At 37.7% G+C, this 18,143-nt stretch overlaps 2 protein-coding genes across 5 annotated transcripts in view; one reads left to right on the forward strand and one right to left on the reverse strand.

Moving 5' to 3' along the window:
* The window catches only part of Gbs-76a (Glycogen binding subunit 76A), a 27,016-nt gene extending 12,617 nt beyond the window's left edge, over positions 1–14,399 (forward strand). For all 3 annotated transcript variants that reach the window (XM_070666636.1, XM_070666638.1, XM_070666637.1), the window contains exon 2: positions 6,395–14,399. In XM_070666636.1, the coding sequence (XP_070522737.1) occupies positions 6,395–8,827 (2,433 nt within the window). In that variant the 3' untranslated portion in view covers positions 8,828–14,399. The remainder of the gene's footprint in view (positions 1–6,394) is intronic.
* Positions 14,400–14,862: 463 nt separating this feature from the next.
* Positions 14,863–18,143, reverse strand: part of Pip (heparan sulfate 2-O-sulfotransferase pipe) — a 39,899-nt gene continuing 36,618 nt past the window's right edge. For both annotated transcript variants that reach the window (XM_070666649.1, XM_070666647.1), the window contains 5 exons: positions 17,307–17,513; positions 16,579–16,658; positions 16,218–16,499; positions 15,929–16,083; positions 14,863–15,792 (listed from right to left, as the gene is read on the reverse strand). In XM_070666649.1, coding sequence (XP_070522750.1) covers positions 15,617–15,792; positions 15,929–16,083; positions 16,218–16,499; positions 16,579–16,658; positions 17,307–17,513 — 900 coding nt within the window. In that variant the 3' untranslated portion in view covers positions 14,863–15,616. The remainder of the gene's footprint in view (positions 15,793–15,928; positions 16,084–16,217; positions 16,500–16,578; positions 16,659–17,306; positions 17,514–18,143) is intronic.

Raw genomic sequence — 18,143 nt, forward strand, 5'->3', positions numbered from 1 at the left:
GCGTTTTATACATTTGTGCGCAGCTGTGAAAAAAGCTCTATAATAATACGAATAAAGAATACAACTGTATTCTTAAATAATAATTATATTGATATAATTATATCGACACAATAATTGAATAATAATTGTATTAATATAATTATGTTATTGGTTTCTTGAAGCGTCTGTCGGAGGCGTGAATTACTGCACCCTGAATTACAGATTTAAAAGCTGAGTTACGTAAATTTTTGTAGCGTGGATTATTTTCCTCTTACGTTTAACGTTGAGGATGCGACGGTATGCAGATGTATATCGCGCTTAATCCACGGGAGGAAGGCGATAAGAAAATATATTCGAACTACCGCGTAGGGGATAAATCTTCCTCCGGTAACAAATTCTGGTAGACTAATCGCAGTAGATAGAGTTAGATTAACGACGCGTGCTTTCGGTTCACAGAATGTTTTCTCGTGGCAGCGCGTAGAGCCGGGTAAAGTGAAACTTGCAAGTAGGAAACGCTTATTTTGCCGGAAAAAAAAATTGGGATTTTTGTTTCACCGGGGCAGAATGCCGGCTCGGCTCAAGTTACGCCGTTTTATTCGTTTAACGGGAAAGCCACTTTTAGCACGAATGCATGGTGGGAGAATTTGACATTTGTGATTTGATGTTCGAAAAGGTACGCGGGCGTCAAAGTGTTTACTCGTCAATTTCTCACTGTTTAAAAAAAAATAAAGAAATAAAAATCTAGTTTTTTTTTATGGGTTTCTTTTGATTCTAAAAATTTTTTTTTTTTTTTTTTTTTCTTGTAAATATAAACGGCAATCTTATTTTTAGCTTTTGTATTAATATATTATTATATCAGTGATACATATATTGCGTATCGAATGCGAGTCAATATTCGTTTCAAATGTGCGTTTTCGAAAACTTCTTAACTTTATTCATGATTTTATCACACTTTAAACTCCTTTCCTCACAGTTCTTTATCATTTACGGATAAGCATATCTCACAGCGACGTAATGTAATGGTCAGAGGAATTTGTCACTTATAAATAGAATTTTTTTGGGGAAGGTGTTATTTTTATAAATTTTCTCAATTTATTTTACTGTGATTTTTGGACGTTCTGCCGGGCGCTGACTACGCAAGAGATGCATTTCGAGACGTGGTGTGATATATGCCGATGAGTAACGTCCATTCACGAGGTATGCGCATGCCTGCGTACGATACTTGCCAAAGGATACTTAGTTATGTATGTTAAAGCACTGTATGTCGTTCTCTTTTTATCCTGCGATTTCACAGCCTGTCAATAAAAAGTTAATTCGCGTGCCTGACAGTCGTAGATCATTGGAGCTCTCGAATCGCATACAAACGTACTCATCCGCCAAGTTACTCCAAGCTATTAATGAATGTCTATTGATAATGATACATTTGACCTTGCTTTGTCAAATTTAATCGTAATGATTGGAATCGTTGTTATAAAACATAGTAATTAAATTTAAAAAATGTATTTTCTGGTTAATTAGATCTATTTCGAAGAAGTTATCAGGATCAAATTTTTACTGTAAGTGGAACTTGAGACGTTTGAACATTTAAAGCGAAAGAGAGTTTTAAAAGATTGAGAAAATTTATAATTATAAATTTTAAGTTAAATGGTGAAGTAACATAGTATATAGCGGTGCGTTAATTGCTGTACGGATAATTAATTGAGCTCATCTCTTATCTGTAAATTCCGCAATTGTTTGCGCATATACATATTGAAGGGTGGACTGTCATATGTTATAAAATCATTAATTTTATTCGAACTACATACCCACGACGCGACTCATTGTCCAGACGCGCAAAAAGTGAATTTCCGGACGAGGTTCTCGGGCGTATCTCCTATTGATTTCTTCATTAGAAAAATCCTAAATCATCTTCTCGAAAGCCGGCACCAGCTTTCGCAGATTTCCATTCCGGCTAAATATAAACTACGACTTTATTTACTCTTGGCAAGAAGACGATTCTCGTCGGCCTCGGACTCGTCGTATGGCGTTTGCGTGCAAATGCATCGATGAATTATTAATTAGCATTTCGTTCGCGACCTCTATTTAATTTTTTACGATTTTCCTTGGATTACGACAGGCGGCTAAAACTCGAGGCCTGCCGAATTAAGGAAGTACGAAAAATTACACTGTTCTGCAGTTGTGTAAACAATTCTTCTTAACATTTTCTGCATAATGTTCAGTTTTTTATTCGTAATACTGAGCAAAATGCCAAGCAACGAGACTCGATTAAATTCACACGATAATTCAAACGTTTGAAAGAAATTTTAATCCGCTTAGCGGCAACTTTGTTTTGAGATAAAAAAAAAAAAATTATTTCGAAAAGTTTTCCGCGCAATGACCCGATAATGCGGTTTATCGTTTATGAATAGAGGCGTGCTAATTCAATTAGAGCAAAATTTGAGTAAGCAGTGCCCGTATAATTGCTCGTCAAAGTGATAAGAAGAACATATGCGAAGTCAAGATCTGTTTCTTTATCAAGCTATTAACGGCACAAAGTCCATCAATTCATCATTGATTAGTAGACGAATTAATGTAGCAATTCGAGCATGTGATCGTCATTCGATTTTTTGTAATTTAGTCAATATTGTTCGATAAGACAATGCCTGAATTAAACAGCAAATAAAATTCATAATTAAATATAACTTTTTTTTTGTAGATGCCATTTTTAATAATAGAATTTTTTTTAATATTATATATATATTTTTTTTTTTTTAATTATATTTTTTACTCTTTGAAAAATTCTTATTTAATTCTTAAACTACAATTTTATCTTGTAATAATTATTCAATAAGATTCTTAATGTTTTAAATTGCAATTTATGTGCGAAAGAGCAATTGGTTCAAAGACCTGGCCTTGTGTATTACGAGAGCTTTAATTCTTTCGACAGCGAATTGGAGGTTCTTACGATGCGAGTAACGTGATTCATCTCCCCGCATAATTTGTTACTAATCAATTAGGGAGCGGGATCTCGATGATGATTGGGCAATCTTCTTGCGGACCGCGAAAGAGAACGATAAATCTGTCGCGATAAATTGCGACTGTGCCCTAGCTACGGGTCAAGTAGTTACGATTTAAATTGTGCCGGTGAACGATCGCACGGAAATAAAACGTAACCTCTTGCCTCCCGCTCTTTTTCACTCGGTCTCCTTCTCTTTCGTACTACGAAACGAGAATAGATCCGCTGGAAATACAATCTGTGTCTTTTGTTGTATGCCTCGTGCCAAGAACGTCTTCCAGTTTTTAAAATGCGAAAGTTAAATTAGAAAATCAGCGCGAGTATCGTTGAACGAAATAACTGCAGCGCATCGTATGTACGAATTGTTTAAAATTATATTTGATAAGACGTAAGGCGTTAATTGTTCGACACCTCGATAGCCGCACATTTTGCTCATTGACAGTTATCTAACTGACGCTGGTATAATTTTTCGTGATTTTTCACGTGATTTTAATTTTACTATCCGCACAATACGTGCAACGATACTACTACTGATATGATATGCGCACAAAAAATTCAGCGATACATCTAATCTGTTAAATTGACGTCATCGGCTAAATCCCTCGCGAAGGTCGCGGCGTGTTTTATTGCAATAATCAATCAATCAATCAATTGAGAATCGCACCTCGTCTTCTGGGTAGACCCATCAGCAAAGTGCGTGATATTGCGCAGGAAAAAAAAAAAAAATACTAGAGATTGTTATTAGTTCTACGTGTGAGTTTTTATCGCATTTAGGTTCAATTCGATTTGGACACGACGAGGTGCAACGTTTGTGAGCATTTCATGCGTCCCCTTATCGCAGATAAGACAGGAGGTTCAATAATGAGTCTCGCGAGCCTATAATCAAACTTTTCTCTACGTTCTTCCATCGGTTAATTTAATTCATTTCGATTAAATTTAATATCTATAATAAACGCCTCGTCCAGAAACAAGCTGTTGGCCGCGAATAATTTAGAGCGATTAAAGTATTGTTCGTAAAAATATTCAAGGTACGAGGTACCGAATTTTATTGCAGGTAACGTACGCTGAGAGAAGAATACAGTTGCTTTTGGACTCTGTCATAATTTTGTGATATTTACAACGATAAATACGATCGTGTAAATTATATATTCGTTGCAAGTGTCGAACTACGATTGAATCGAAAAGTAATTATATATTTTTCGTTCGACGCGAGAATTACAAGCTCCGTTTGGTCGCGTTTCGTGCCCGTTACCGAGGCCAACAGCCTTAAAGCCTACGTCGAGCCTCGTCTTACGTAATGATTATCTATTGAGACTGCCTAGACTTCCGATAGACGCTATTAAACGCGGCGCGCGTGAACGCGTTTGAGGCACGACCGTGACGAGGCGCGCGACTGGAAAAACGGAGAAACCTGTCTGTCACTTCGGAGCCGCCTCAAATTTAACCCTTTTACACCCGCCGTCTTTTCCCCGGCGGGCGTGTCGCGGTCGCAAAACCGGTTTGATATCAACTTGATATTCGCGTCTAACGTTAAACGTGCAGCTTTACACATTGCTGGCGGCGTTACTATTCCTGGACCGTATTCAGACGTCAATCGATGATGTGAACCCTTTATACCTCGAGGAAGCTATTACTAGTGCGATATTCTTCTTGTATTCTTTTTTTTTTTTTTATTATTTAATGATTGTTGCGGACAGTGTTGGCTATCATATTTTAACTTTATTTTCAGCTGCGCGAAACAGATGTACTGTTTTTTTTCCCCTGTAGTAGTAGTTTTTCTCTAAGAGTCCTAAGATTTTAAAGCCACGATTGTCTACGTATCCCTTTCTCAATTTCGATGTAAGAGATTGAAAAGATGTCTTTCCGTGTTAGAATTAAATATAAAAAGCTCAGCTTGAAGCGATCTCGCGCGACGAGCACGGGATAATCGTCTCGCAAGCGCCGGTTACGTAAATCAAAGCGGGTTAATTTTTTCACCCGGCCTTTAAAATAATTTGGCGTCTTCGAAATTAAGATAAATGTCGATGCACGTCCAATGCTCGCCGAATGTTCGCTCGCAACTTGCGGTAAGAGTACGCGCAGGATTCGCGCACGCTCGCGAGCGAAGTGTCACCTTAGCGCGCGCGTGCAAGAACCGAAGAATTGATTCGCGGCCAATTGAGCGTGTATTTATATCGTTCCAATTTTCTCACTGCGGCGTGCACGCGATTTTGCCGAGCGCACTCTCAGATCTGCCGCGAGCAGCATCACGCAACGACCTGCAGCGAATCCAGTCCCCTCATTACGTAATTTCGTCGCGTATTTTTTTCTTCTTTTCCTTGTTTCTATTTCTTTTTTTTCTTTTTAAATTCAGAACTGTCATTGTGCGAAACGACGGTGACTCTCTATCTTTTTTTTTCATATATTTGAGTGAAAAATCATCTGTTCTCGTTTCCTAGGTTTGTGAGTTCTAATGAATGATCGCGGGATTAGGCGATGCGTGATTTAAAACCCGTGATGATCCGAATAGCGATTGCGTTGTGCCTTTTTCGCTTGTCCTCTGTCGACAGTTGATTGCAGCTTTACTCGATGCCAAAAGTAGTTTGACGGGCGCAGTGAGAGCGCCGAAGGAAGTCTATTCTTTCCCCTTTTGTTTTATAAATAGTGCAACGTCGATATTGGAATATTTCAAAATTTGGATCGCGAGCGGCGGTCCCGAAGAGATGCTGGCCTCGATTACGCGCCATTCGGATATTCTTGTCGACGGTGTAATGTAACGTGATTATAAATATCTCACGAATCTTTGAACTTTTTGGATGCGCGTTTAAGGTATAGCTTGTGTCTTTTACGAGGAGTCAAAAGCTGATGCGGAAGCCGAACTTGTGCGTCAGAATGCTCTGCACGTGGGTTGTAATGATTGATCATTTTGTACTTCCTGCGGCGCTGGTTCGATAGGCGCAACATTGTGGCCGTGAGCCAACGCTGCGACTCTCGTTACTATTAATGACGAGCCATGCCGTTAATGCGTGATTCGTGTCAACTTTTTGCTCTTCTCCCCCTTTGTGTTTTCACCTGCGACTTTTTTCCTTTTGCGCTTCTACCGTTAACAAGCTATTAACGAGCCAACTTCAATTGTACATCGCGAGCTCCACTCGCGATCGATAAAGTAAAGATGATTAATTACGGGATCATAAATTCTCGGTAAAGAACCGGCGGGAACGTGGCGCTATTACATTTGACTAATAATCTCGATTGTTATCTTTGCGAGGAGAAAAGGGAGTAATTATCACTTCTAATATTTGACGACCCTGTGCAGCCTCGTCGTGAAAAATGCGTTTTACAGTTGTATTAATATTTAAATTAGATTTAACAGCCGGCGTAATCTCAAAATTGGAGTTAATTTCATTGTTATATTTTTTTCTTTTCTTTTTTTGATTTTAGAACGGCAACTCGGCGAGCGTGCCGGCAAGCCGAGGCAGCGACTCGACCTTGCCTACGCCCTTACCGTTGGAGGGCAGGCACCCCGAGGAACCGCCCGGCTCCGCCGTCCTCAAGATGGGCAGCACGGACTCGGCGGGCAATGCCCGTGGGCCCTCCTGCGGTTTGGTCAGCTCTCTTCTTCCCAGCAGCTGTCGGGGTAGCGCGGAGGCGTTCGCCCGATGTCTTCATCGACGGCTCACGTCATTGGGAAACGAGAACGGTTCGCCCGAACGGACTGTGGACGCGAAGCCGTGCGAGACCTCCTGGCTGCATCCGTCGTCGTCGAGCAACCGGCATGTAATCAACAACGCTATGTCCGTCAATAATCAGCATCCGATTCTTCAGCGTCAGCCGCGTCACAGTCCGGAATCGGATCTCTTTTACGACATCGAGGTCGAGGAGGCGGAAGTAGACGGGCCGGGATCACCTCCCGAGGAAGCGACCGCCGCCGAATTGGCGCACCTGCTGGTGAACCCGGAGATTCTAAAGGCCAGCCACCACGATGCCTGCCACTGCTCGCCCAGCGGTACCAAAATCACATCCGGCATGCATCAAGATCCTGAGTCCTGCGTGTTCGCGTCGCCGATAACTGGCACGCCGCCCGATAGCGATACTTCGGAGATGTTTTTCGACCCGGAGTCTTCGGACGCGGACAAATCGAAAGCCGAGGTGTATTTCGATCCTATCAGCACTTCGGACAGCACCTCGGAGGCTACGAATCTCTCCAGCACGCCTGTTCCTGCGAAGAGCAAGTTCGCCCTGAACGGACGCAAGCGGACGGATCCCGAGCGTTGCGAAGATACAACATCCGAGTCGAGCTGTTCCATAAAAAGAAACTTCGCGTCTTGCAAAAATGGTTGTCGACAAGAAGGACTTGTCTGCAGCTCGGAGGATTCTCTCGGTAGAAGCTCTCAAGAAACGACGTCACCCAGCCACGAATCTCTGTGGAGCACGTTCGACGACAGCACCGTGTCGCTGCAGGATGAGAGTCCACCGAAAACGATTCGAGACTCCGCTATTCCTCACATCGGTTTGCCCAAGTCGCATTCTGACTCTGAGCTACCAAGCAACGGTATCGGTGCAGTAGTATTTAATAAACTCGACAGACGGGACGAGGAAGACGAAGAAAATGAATGCGAGATCGACGAAGTAGATGCTACATTGAAGACTGTGACGCGCGATATCAGAAATGGTCTCTCCCTGTCGCAGGATGTCGAGAATGACAGTGATCTTACGATAAATAATTTCTTTAACGGTGACGAAGGCTTAATCAATATGATTGAAGATAAGAAACAAAGCACAACATCGGAATTGAAAGCAATGTCGCAATTAAAAGTGGAAGAAATTGCCAGTGACACTGACACCGACCTTTCATCTTACAGCAGTACCGCCGATATTCCAGATACGTTTACATCGGAGTGTTCGAGTAACGCCACAGAGACCGAGGCGATTTCGAGGAGCGAATTGAAGTTACAGCTCGAAGAGAACAATACGCTGAACGACAAAGACGACGAGAAACTGTGCCTATTGCTGAAGAAACTTGACGGAAGTTGTACTGCACCGGAAGAGAATTCCTCGTCGGAACAAGAGACCCAGAGTGAGACGGTGGAAGAAGAAGAAGACAGACCGCAGAGAGTTCGAAGATGTTCGTCGCTCAAGACCGGAAAAACGCCACCGGGTACGCCGCACAGAAAGAAAATTGTCAGATTCGCAGACAAACTTGGCCTCGACTTGGCCGACGTGAGAACGTTCTTAGACGAAATACCGAAAATACCTAACTCCGCGTACAACGACTTGATCTACGATGACATCTTTCGACCGCAAGACAGTAATTTCGACAGTGCAGCGTCCACCGGCGACGCCTGGTGCGATCGTTATCAGAACGATGCCAGACGCAGATCTACGTCAGCGATACCCAGAAAGATCGACCGAATGCTGGTGCCACTTTTCCAGCAGCCGGGTGGCATGCCGAACTTTTTGGATATAGTGCGCGAGCGAAAGGTATGCTTGGAGAACGTGGTGGTGCAAGACCCGGTAACGCTGGCGATCCAGGGCACCGTGCGCGTAATCAATCTCGACTTCCACAAGTCTGTACACGTGAGATATACTCTCAACTCTTGGCGGAACTTCAGCGACCTGCAAGCGATCTATGTGCCTAACTCGTGCGACGGCTTCAGCGATAAATTCTCCTTCATTTTATATTGCCACACGTTGCTGGTCGGTCAGAGGCTTGAATTCGCAGTTCGATTCCAATGCAAGGGCGCGCAGCATTGGGACAACAATGCCGGTGCCAATTACTGTTTTCAGTGTCTACCTGGTTCGTCTTCAACTGGATATATACCAATTACCGCTGACGAATGTCGCCGCAGTGGTAACTGGTCGCCGTTTTATTGATGGACGCTTAGAGCACGCGTTTGTCTAATTCGATGAGATTATGACGGCTTCGGGAACATAAACTGACTGAAGAGATTACTTGAAGAGGCTAATGATGCGAGGAAGAGGAAACATATGACGGTTTTACACGTTCCTAAATAAGTGCTTTGTAACGAAGTGCAAAACGGAATATTTAGAATCTATTGCATTGTTTCAAGGAGCTCTCGGAGGGTTTTCGAAATATACAAGCGTACAATGATTTTCATAAAGATATAAGGCGTCAAACAATACTGGAATAATATTTTGTAGACAGAAAAGATTATAGTAAAATATTTTTTTCTTTTTACTAGCGGCCAATTACAGAAGTAGTAACGAGTGAAAAATATTTGACTGTGGAGTATGGGAACAACGATTTTATTGCTATGATTAAAAAAAATTGTCTTTGCAATGAATACGTAGAGTTGCTCAATTATCAAGTTTTAATTTAATATTTTTCATTGAGTTTACTAATTGAGTTAGTATCTTAAATGCAAAAAGGTAGCATCAACGCATGCTTACGCTGCAGCTTGGCAATAAAACGTGATAAGTATCGTACTTTCAGACACACACAAGGCATTTAAGCCTGCTTCTCGGCCGACGAAATAATGCAAACTGATCCACTTTCAAAAAATATTAAAAATCTCTTTTTCACAAAATTACATTTCAAGGGATTCTACCGCGTAGGCTGTTTTAAAGCTTATTTATTAAGGGAAATTATAATTATTTAGGCGCTGAAATCTTTTCAACGAAACGGAAAACGAATACTCGTCTGAGAGTTCAGAGTTGTGAATCAGGTTGAGCGCAATCGGCAGGAATCGCTAAGAATAGATGGTTTAAACGTTCCTATGGGGTATCTTTGCAGGGAGATTATGTCAGAGTTACGAATGTTAGATGATTTATTCATTGTACGAAGGAACAGTCGCACGTGGTCGCGATTTTGTTAGCGTTATCTAGTACAACGACGATAGATGATAATAAAACGAACGCTGATGTAATGATATTAGTTCTCGTTAGCGGCATCATAAGAGTCCAGAGACCATTGTAGAAGACGTTCTATAATGTATTACGTGTAGGAACATTTATATTTCTTTTTTGAAATAATGTGTTCGGTATAATTAACTGGAAACGTTTTAATAAAACGTGCGATTTAAACATAATCGATGTCTCAACGATGCAACGATATTTTATTCGAATATTACAAATTCTTTAATTCTTAACAGTCATCTGTTGCACCCGGTCTATATTACTGCAGTAAGGTTTTAGCAGTAAGAAATTAATTAATCATATTATTCTCTTGTAGTTTTGATATAATTGATCACTTTCTTAAGGCTTAAAACTTACTATACCTAATATATACCGGGAATTATTTTTGCCAAATGAATTGATTCATCCTATAGAGAAAAATAGCTTTGTGTCAAAAAAGCAAGAAATTTATAAGAATGCAATAATGATATATGTACAAAAGTAAGATGGAATACAAATTAAATGTTATTTATATTCGTCTTTGTAAACGGCACATTTTTAGACTGATATTTTATCGTGGTAGCGAGACGCAATGTGTGGAGTTACTTGAAAGCATATATATTTCGCACATGTATTATATGTATATGCGTACGTGTGTACAGATAGCGTCAGTATTGGTGGCAGGCATGTGCTTGATTGACTTATTTTATTTCTTCAGCGTAACGTTCACACTGATAGAAAAATTTAGTTACTTTTACAATTATAATTTTATATTTCTAATAATAAATATGATAAACTTAATCTGTATATAATTAATTGAATTATATTTATTGTTAGAAAAATCATAAAATTATGACTGAGCTCCAAAGTAATAATTACGTTTGTCATTCACGTTAATTACATAATATTACAAAAATCGTTATTATTGTGTAGTCGTTACTTTTATTACTATCAAATTTTTATTGAGATAATCCCTGTACATATCATTATTAATTAGGATATCCTTTCACAGTAAAAATGTGTGCAGATTATGCGGGTGAATTTCGCGGATACTTTTTAAAATATAAATTCGTCGATGTATCTTTTTTAATTTTATATTCGAAGATTATTTTATTATACACTTGTATGTCATTTTTATATGCAATTGCATCTTTATTATTCATACGTAACTTCGATCCTTCATGCAGCCTTGCACCGGATTTGTGTAATCCCGAACAGGAGTAAAAATCTTTTTGCATCTTTATCAAATTTAATTGTTATATGCTCTTCAGATGTGTTTTCTTTTTCGTTTTAATATTAATTTAATATAATTAATTTATAAATTAATTTTTTTTTTTATTGTGCTTGAAAAGTATAAAATTATTGTTATCAATTTATTATACATTTTGTTATTTGTTTTACAGAAAATTAAGCTACATTAAAAAATAAAATTATTATTACTATTTTATTGTTATTATATTATTACGGTTTTACATGTACATATAAATATGTGAATATAAACGTGTTTTTCTTTTTTTTAGTATATCAGCGTATTCGTTGCTCTGTGAACCTTTTATGAATTTTTATCTTATCTATTTTTAACTTTCGATGATGTTTTTTCCTGTATAATTAATCTTGAAATTAATGACCTGTTGCATAAATTATATTTTTCTTATAACACCTACTTATACGATACAAGTTAGGTATCGGTTGAGGTATGACCACCATTATTGAGAAGTGCGATATGTACACACATGATGCAAACGAATAACTTTGTTTTAGACAATGTTGCCTTTAGAATATTTCGTCATCTGGTGTATTTATAAACTTAAGCTCTTTAGAGGAATATTCTACATATAATATACGTGAATACAAGGTAAAATAAGATAATTTGAAAAAAAAAGACTTTTTTTACAGTTAATAATTTAGTTATTAAATTCTGCATATCAATAAAATTTTATAAATTTATACGTATATATTTTCAATATTTATTATGTGTTAGCATATAGACACACGTAAAATTTTGTATTTTTTTTTTTTTACTGTTGTGCAGAGAAAAGGGTTTTAATTTTTAATATTGTCAAATTATCTTAGCTTATCCTGTATATAAAATATTATATGAGTGTGTTAATAATAATGTGCAAAGATGCTATATCGTATGGTGATAACTATCATTATTTGTAAAAGGTGGATGTTACTGTTACGGAAATAAGGTACTACAGATTTTTAAGGATTAACCGTAAGAAGATTGCACGCCAACATATGCTTCCAGTAAATAATTACGAGAAATGTTGCATAATTAAAAAATATTTTCCTAAAGATTGTTATCAACGATCCTTAAACACACACACACACACACACATACACACACTGTTATCACATGCAATAATACTATGTAACTGAGATTAATAGTAATTAAGTAATTGTTGAATTATAAAACTGTAAAAGGACTAATAATAAGAGAAGATAAAAATTTTGTAATGCTTCTCGATTGCCGAACTAATTTCGGAACAGTCCGTTTTTGCGCGAGGTGTATTGAAAAGAATAGACAGAATAGCAACGACAGCATGTATCGTAACATTAACATTTTATCTGGGTTTTTGTATTTTTATTTTGTATCACTTTAACGGGTTATAAGATTCACGATTACTGATGCATGAACTAATTGCTATCTTTTATTTTATTTATGTTATCTCAAGATATACTTATATTGTGAACTGTATTCCTTTGCGATTTGGAAGTAAAAGGGTACAATATGTATGCGTGCGAATGCATCCGCTTCCTTTTTTTTTTCAGATCGCCGGTTGTTCTCGTTTCGGGATAATGTTATCACGTTCGCTCGTTTTATCAGAATACTTACAATAATCTTCAATATGTACAATGTATCTACATCACCGAATAATAAATGGGCCTACAAGACACCATTGAATACCCAGCAAGCACAGAATGTTACAGCAATATTCTGCTTGCTGAGTAACGATAACTCTGAATATATATATATGTACTTTTATAATTTGTTATCAAACTATTTTATTGTTATCAAACGCGCGATTTATATCTGGATGAAGATTTCTATCGTTCGATCTTCGCGGCCATTTCAAACCGAACGCGTTGTTCATCACGCGAGGATGGATATCGCGGTAAGAAGTTGTACGCGAGATGCACAATTGTGATATACATATATATGCGATTAAAGCGCTTAACAGTACAATACATTCTATGACAAGTCTAGACGAAGAAATGAGGAAGGATACTTGGGAGATCTGGCATGCGGCCAGCGTATATGTGGAACGAACTATTTTTGTTAGTCCCCCGTTTATACGTGTACGTTATCTTAATCGCTTCGTAACTTTAAAGGCGCCGCTCTCGGATATGGAAGAAAAATCGGGGAATAGTTTTGCCAGCCTCCACTTGCGTTGTGAATATTACTTGTGGGTGCTTGCATATTTGGCAATCTGTCGAGGCAAAGGCTTCACGGATAGTAGAAAATGAATTTAAGACATAAGACAAGACATTGACAGCTTCGCGATTATATATAATACTGTAAAGTACAGACCGTAGAAATATTTTAAATTGAAAAACCTAGTCTTTCTTTTATTTGTAGTAGCACGGTCTGTTTAATTAATTTTATAATTGAAGCGAGACAGTCGTAGAAATTGTGCGAGTTATTCTTCTTTACGTGCGATTTTTATTTGAGTCGATTTATCGACTTCGGTACTTGCACATGGTCGAGTAGAAGATGCACGATGTTGATTAATTAATTAATATTAATTACTTTAAATAGAAATTGCAGAAGTCACAATTAGTTCTACATCTCTATGTCCTACTTGAAAATGACAGGCTTTTTAATATGAACGAGACACGAGAGAATATATGTCGGTACCGTCCAGATATCGTCCGTCCTACCTAAACACTTCTAGATCAATAATAATTAGTATTAACTTATGTAAAAAGAAAAAAATAAGAAACCATTCTAGACATCTAATTTTTATAGCAGACAACTGGCGTACATTGTATATTGATAAGAATGCATTGATGGACCGATGGAAAAAAACGTGCCTAACAGTCTAATCGTTGCTAATTGAATCGCGTTTCTTCGCAAGTGCTTCTATGTCCAAGGCGGCGCCGATTAGTGTTGTAGTCCAAGCCGTAATATATTTTTCTATGTAGACATAGCCGGGATGAGTCGAGCCACCGAATCTTTTGTATGTCGTCGTGAACGCGAATGTAATTTATGTTATTAACAGAAAAGATGGGTGTGACGATTGAAATAACTGCGTTAATGCGTCTAACACAGCGCCTATTTTATATTTATCACAAATTTTTCATACACTTTATTTGACGTACACCGAAGTACAATTACGTCGATCTTTCTACCACTGATAAATTTTCGCATAAATAAATTAATAAATATGTCTTAACAAACGTCAAACATGTGCGAATAAAGGCTGAATGTTGTGAAGGAGCAAACTATACATATATTATACATATGCGCAGGCACACATATTATATATATATATATGATATATCTGTATATATATCATTTGTTCTCCATACATTATTAAAATAATAAATAAAATCTGGATTCGTAGCTTCTTTTGTGCGCCACGTATTATCTCGTTTGCATCTTCGATCTTATTTATCCTAATATTTTAACTTACATAACTTAAGGCAATATCGTATTAGGTATCTAGATTACAATTATTAAATAAGATTTATATTAGTTACTTCGACAAAATAAAACGCGCACGCAGATGTTACGGTTCACGTGACAAGCGTGTTTATACAATCCCGTTTTAGATTCTAAAAATAAAGGTATCTCTATAGTCTTCAACTTTCGATTGTGTTGGCGGATGCGAAGGTGTGACTTGGCACGCACTCCTTGCATACAATTGCTACACATACATTTTCAACAATTCCAAGTTTTTCCATAAATATGAATATCAGAGAAATTAAGGTTTAAATAGACATTAATTGACAATTGGCCGCGGCATTTAATTACTCAATATGTCAACTTGATAATAACGGTAGCAAATAGTTAAACGGCGAGACAGATTCATAAAAAAAGGTGATCGTTCCTTTTTAAATGGCAACGTTTTATTTTAAATAATCGTACGTTGATAATATAAACGTATTTTTCTCTTACAAAACGATATATTCTAATCGTTACCCTGTACATTTCTCTCCGTGATAAAAACACCTCGTGATAAAAAAAAACATCGAGGTTTTATCAGTCTTTGCTTCGTGTATACGTCGCCGGCGAGAAAAATCTTTTTTTTTATTTTCTCTTTATGTGATGAGACGGTTTTTATTATACTAAAAAATTTGAATAACATAAGAGCCTGTTTTCTTTTATAATAAATTTATCAAGATTTTCTTAAATATAACTAAATCATCACAGTGATTACGAGAAGAATTAATTATTCTTTTTTTTTGTTATAGCTGTCATAAAATTGAAAATTTTATATCTTAATTGCAAAGAAATAATATATAACACTGCACTTTATTTTCAAATTATGAAATAGTTATTGTAATCAAATTTTTAATAGAACTCTTTTTTTTTTTTTAATTTTCTCGGTGGTTACTATTCGATGTCAATATTATAGAATAAACTATGCAAATAGTTCTTTAAGTTAATTGGATGTTAATCCAATAATCGTTATTACCTATTGTATAAAAAAATAATTATCTTTCTGTTAAACCATTTAATATCTAATTATTAAATTTTTTTATTTCACTAGCTTTCATTCCGTTGTAAATTTTTATCGCCATCATCAAAGTATTAATCAATGCAATCGTATTGAAATATAATTACCTAAATATCATAGATTATGGAACACCCGATTGCAGTTTGAGAGCTCTGTATTGTCTGTAAAGTCGCTGTTTGCAAAATTGATAGAATTCTACCTCACGGGTGAAATTATTACGTACTAAATTTTTCACTTCCTCGCTAACAGGCGGCTTAAAAAAGTTTCGATTAATCCTCGTGAAAGAATTAACTTGATCTGAAAAAAAAAAAAAGAAATTTAAAAGATTATTCAATTATATTTATAAAATATGTTATAAATAAATATAACTAATATAAAAATTTATTATTTGGCAGGAACTTCAAGATTGGTCAGCGAATGAATAATGGCTTACCATAATAAACGTCGGTAGCTCCCTGGAAGAATCGCGGTATATAGTTTTCTAATACCGTGAGAGTCGTATTTATGTCCTCCAAAACCCCAACTACTGCGTAATGCTTTTCAACCGCCAGCTTGGCTCGCTCCAGGGCGCCGACGGTGTTGAAAGGACTTTCAAAGAGCAAGAATACATTAAAACGTCGCGTTTTACTCAAAGTATAGACGTAAAGTATTTAACGCTACCGATTTATACGTTAATCTGCGAGAGCAACCGTTTCGATAATTTCCAAGCAAACTATACTTACGTGCATTTCTCGCTGTGCCCGCAGAAGAAGAGGGTTTGCCTGCGATGATCACCGATGCCCTCGTGAATCTCACCCTGCAGGTATCTGCACTCCCGATCGCCCTTTAATACGCACGACTCGAAATCCTTCTTGAGCCAGTTGGGATCGGGCAACGGTAGATCCGGGAAGATCTGCTTCCTCTCTACATAGTACCACGGCGCTCTTACATAATAATACCAGGATATGACCCTCTCGACGGGATCGCGCACTATGTTGATATAAATCGGCTCCGGTAGGTGGAATCTGATGAAGAAGACGCAGGAAAGTAGAAAATGGCGGTAGTAATCATTTAAATTGCTAAGGCTAATCCCGTGGCACTCACTCTGTGAAGTTGGTAAAGCAGACGTGCTTCACGTAAACAGACGGTTCCGAATAACTACTGACCATCCTGGCGAGATGCAGCTAAAAACATGAAGAAAGTTAAATGAAAATTATATACAATCTGCACGGCCCGCAATACTTTGAGAGGAATATTCCGAAAAGTGATTAATATCTTATTATTATTTTCCTTATTGTGAGCCCGCGTAATAAACCCCGCAGGCTGAAATAAGATTTTTTTTTTTTTTTTTTTTCTAAAGAGAATCGGTATTAACTTTAAACGTTCTTTTAAACTGGGCAGATTCCACTCCTTTTAAAGATAATATTTTATATTAATTTATAATATTAATTCAACGAACATAAAACGTTGCGGCAAATTTCTATCCTGTCTGCTGGGAAATTAAATTATAATAACGTGTGTATAGAATTAATATTGATTCGTAATATTTTACTTCTTGCTTCAACGGTATATCATTTTCTTCCTTTAAATGTGTCAAGATGAGAGATGTTTAAACGGAGAGAAAAATAAAAAAAAAAAAAAAAGAAACGTGGAAAAGATAAAATCATTAATGGTTTTAAGAATCATTCGATTGGTATCGTCGTTCTTTAATATCATCTTGTAGGGCTCAGCGGCTACGAGATTGTAAATTAAGCTGGTAATTACTACGCGAGCGGCTGCTATCGCGCGATTGACGGTAATTGATTGGGTTTTCTTGTTGGGGGTCGTCGTACCTGCTCGATCGGCGCGAGACGTATGGTTTCAACTCGCTGCACACGATCCCTGTTGAATGAGAATCCATTCTTTATCGACAGCCTCCTCAGCAGCTCCATGAAAGTCTGCGAGCCGACTTTTGGCACGCGGTTAAAAAATAAGACCTCCCGGTCGGACCTCCTCGTATTGTTGAGCGCGTCTATGTCCAGCGCTTCTCGATCCTCGTACTAAAGACCAAGAAAAAAGAAAAAAATTTGTTTTTTTTATAAATAGAAAATTTCCCTTAGCTGTTTTTTCTTTCTTAAAACCAGACAGAAGAGGGAAAATCCCTCAGAGACAACCATTAAAAACTAGAATATATATATTTTTTTTTTAAATTAATAGTAGCGCCCTCGTATCAATTGTAACGCTATCAAATCTTCGACTCGGATCGATACTCCAAAGTTAATTCCGTTTCTTTTCTTTTTCTCACATTCACCCGAAGATCAATCGGGATCAAACGTAAGCGTGGGCGTGACTTCTCCGTACACGTTTCTCCACATTTCTCCCCGAGGGAATCCACTCAATAATAGAGTAAAAGAGTGTCGGAGAATAATCAAGTACACGTGAAACATCTATAAGAAGCGTCAGGAGAATCAGAATACAGGGAACGCGGCGAAGTGCAATTTACGTACGACTTTACCCGCTCATTTTCGGCGCTCATCTGTCATTATCGGCGAGCTGCCAGTTTATCCCCCGCGAAAGAGAACATATTGTTCCACCCGGAACGTCCGATTCCCTCTCGTTGGATAACGATTCGTGTTATTAGCAAGTCATGCCTCGGCATAAGGCGAACGGAGCCCGGGACTTTTGCTGCA

The sequence above is a fragment of the Cardiocondyla obscurior genome, linkage group LG15 (genome assembly GCF_019399895.1).
Source record: "Cardiocondyla obscurior isolate alpha-2009 linkage group LG15, Cobs3.1, whole genome shotgun sequence".
NCBI classification, from domain to species: domain Eukaryota; kingdom Metazoa; phylum Arthropoda; class Insecta; order Hymenoptera; family Formicidae; genus Cardiocondyla; species Cardiocondyla obscurior.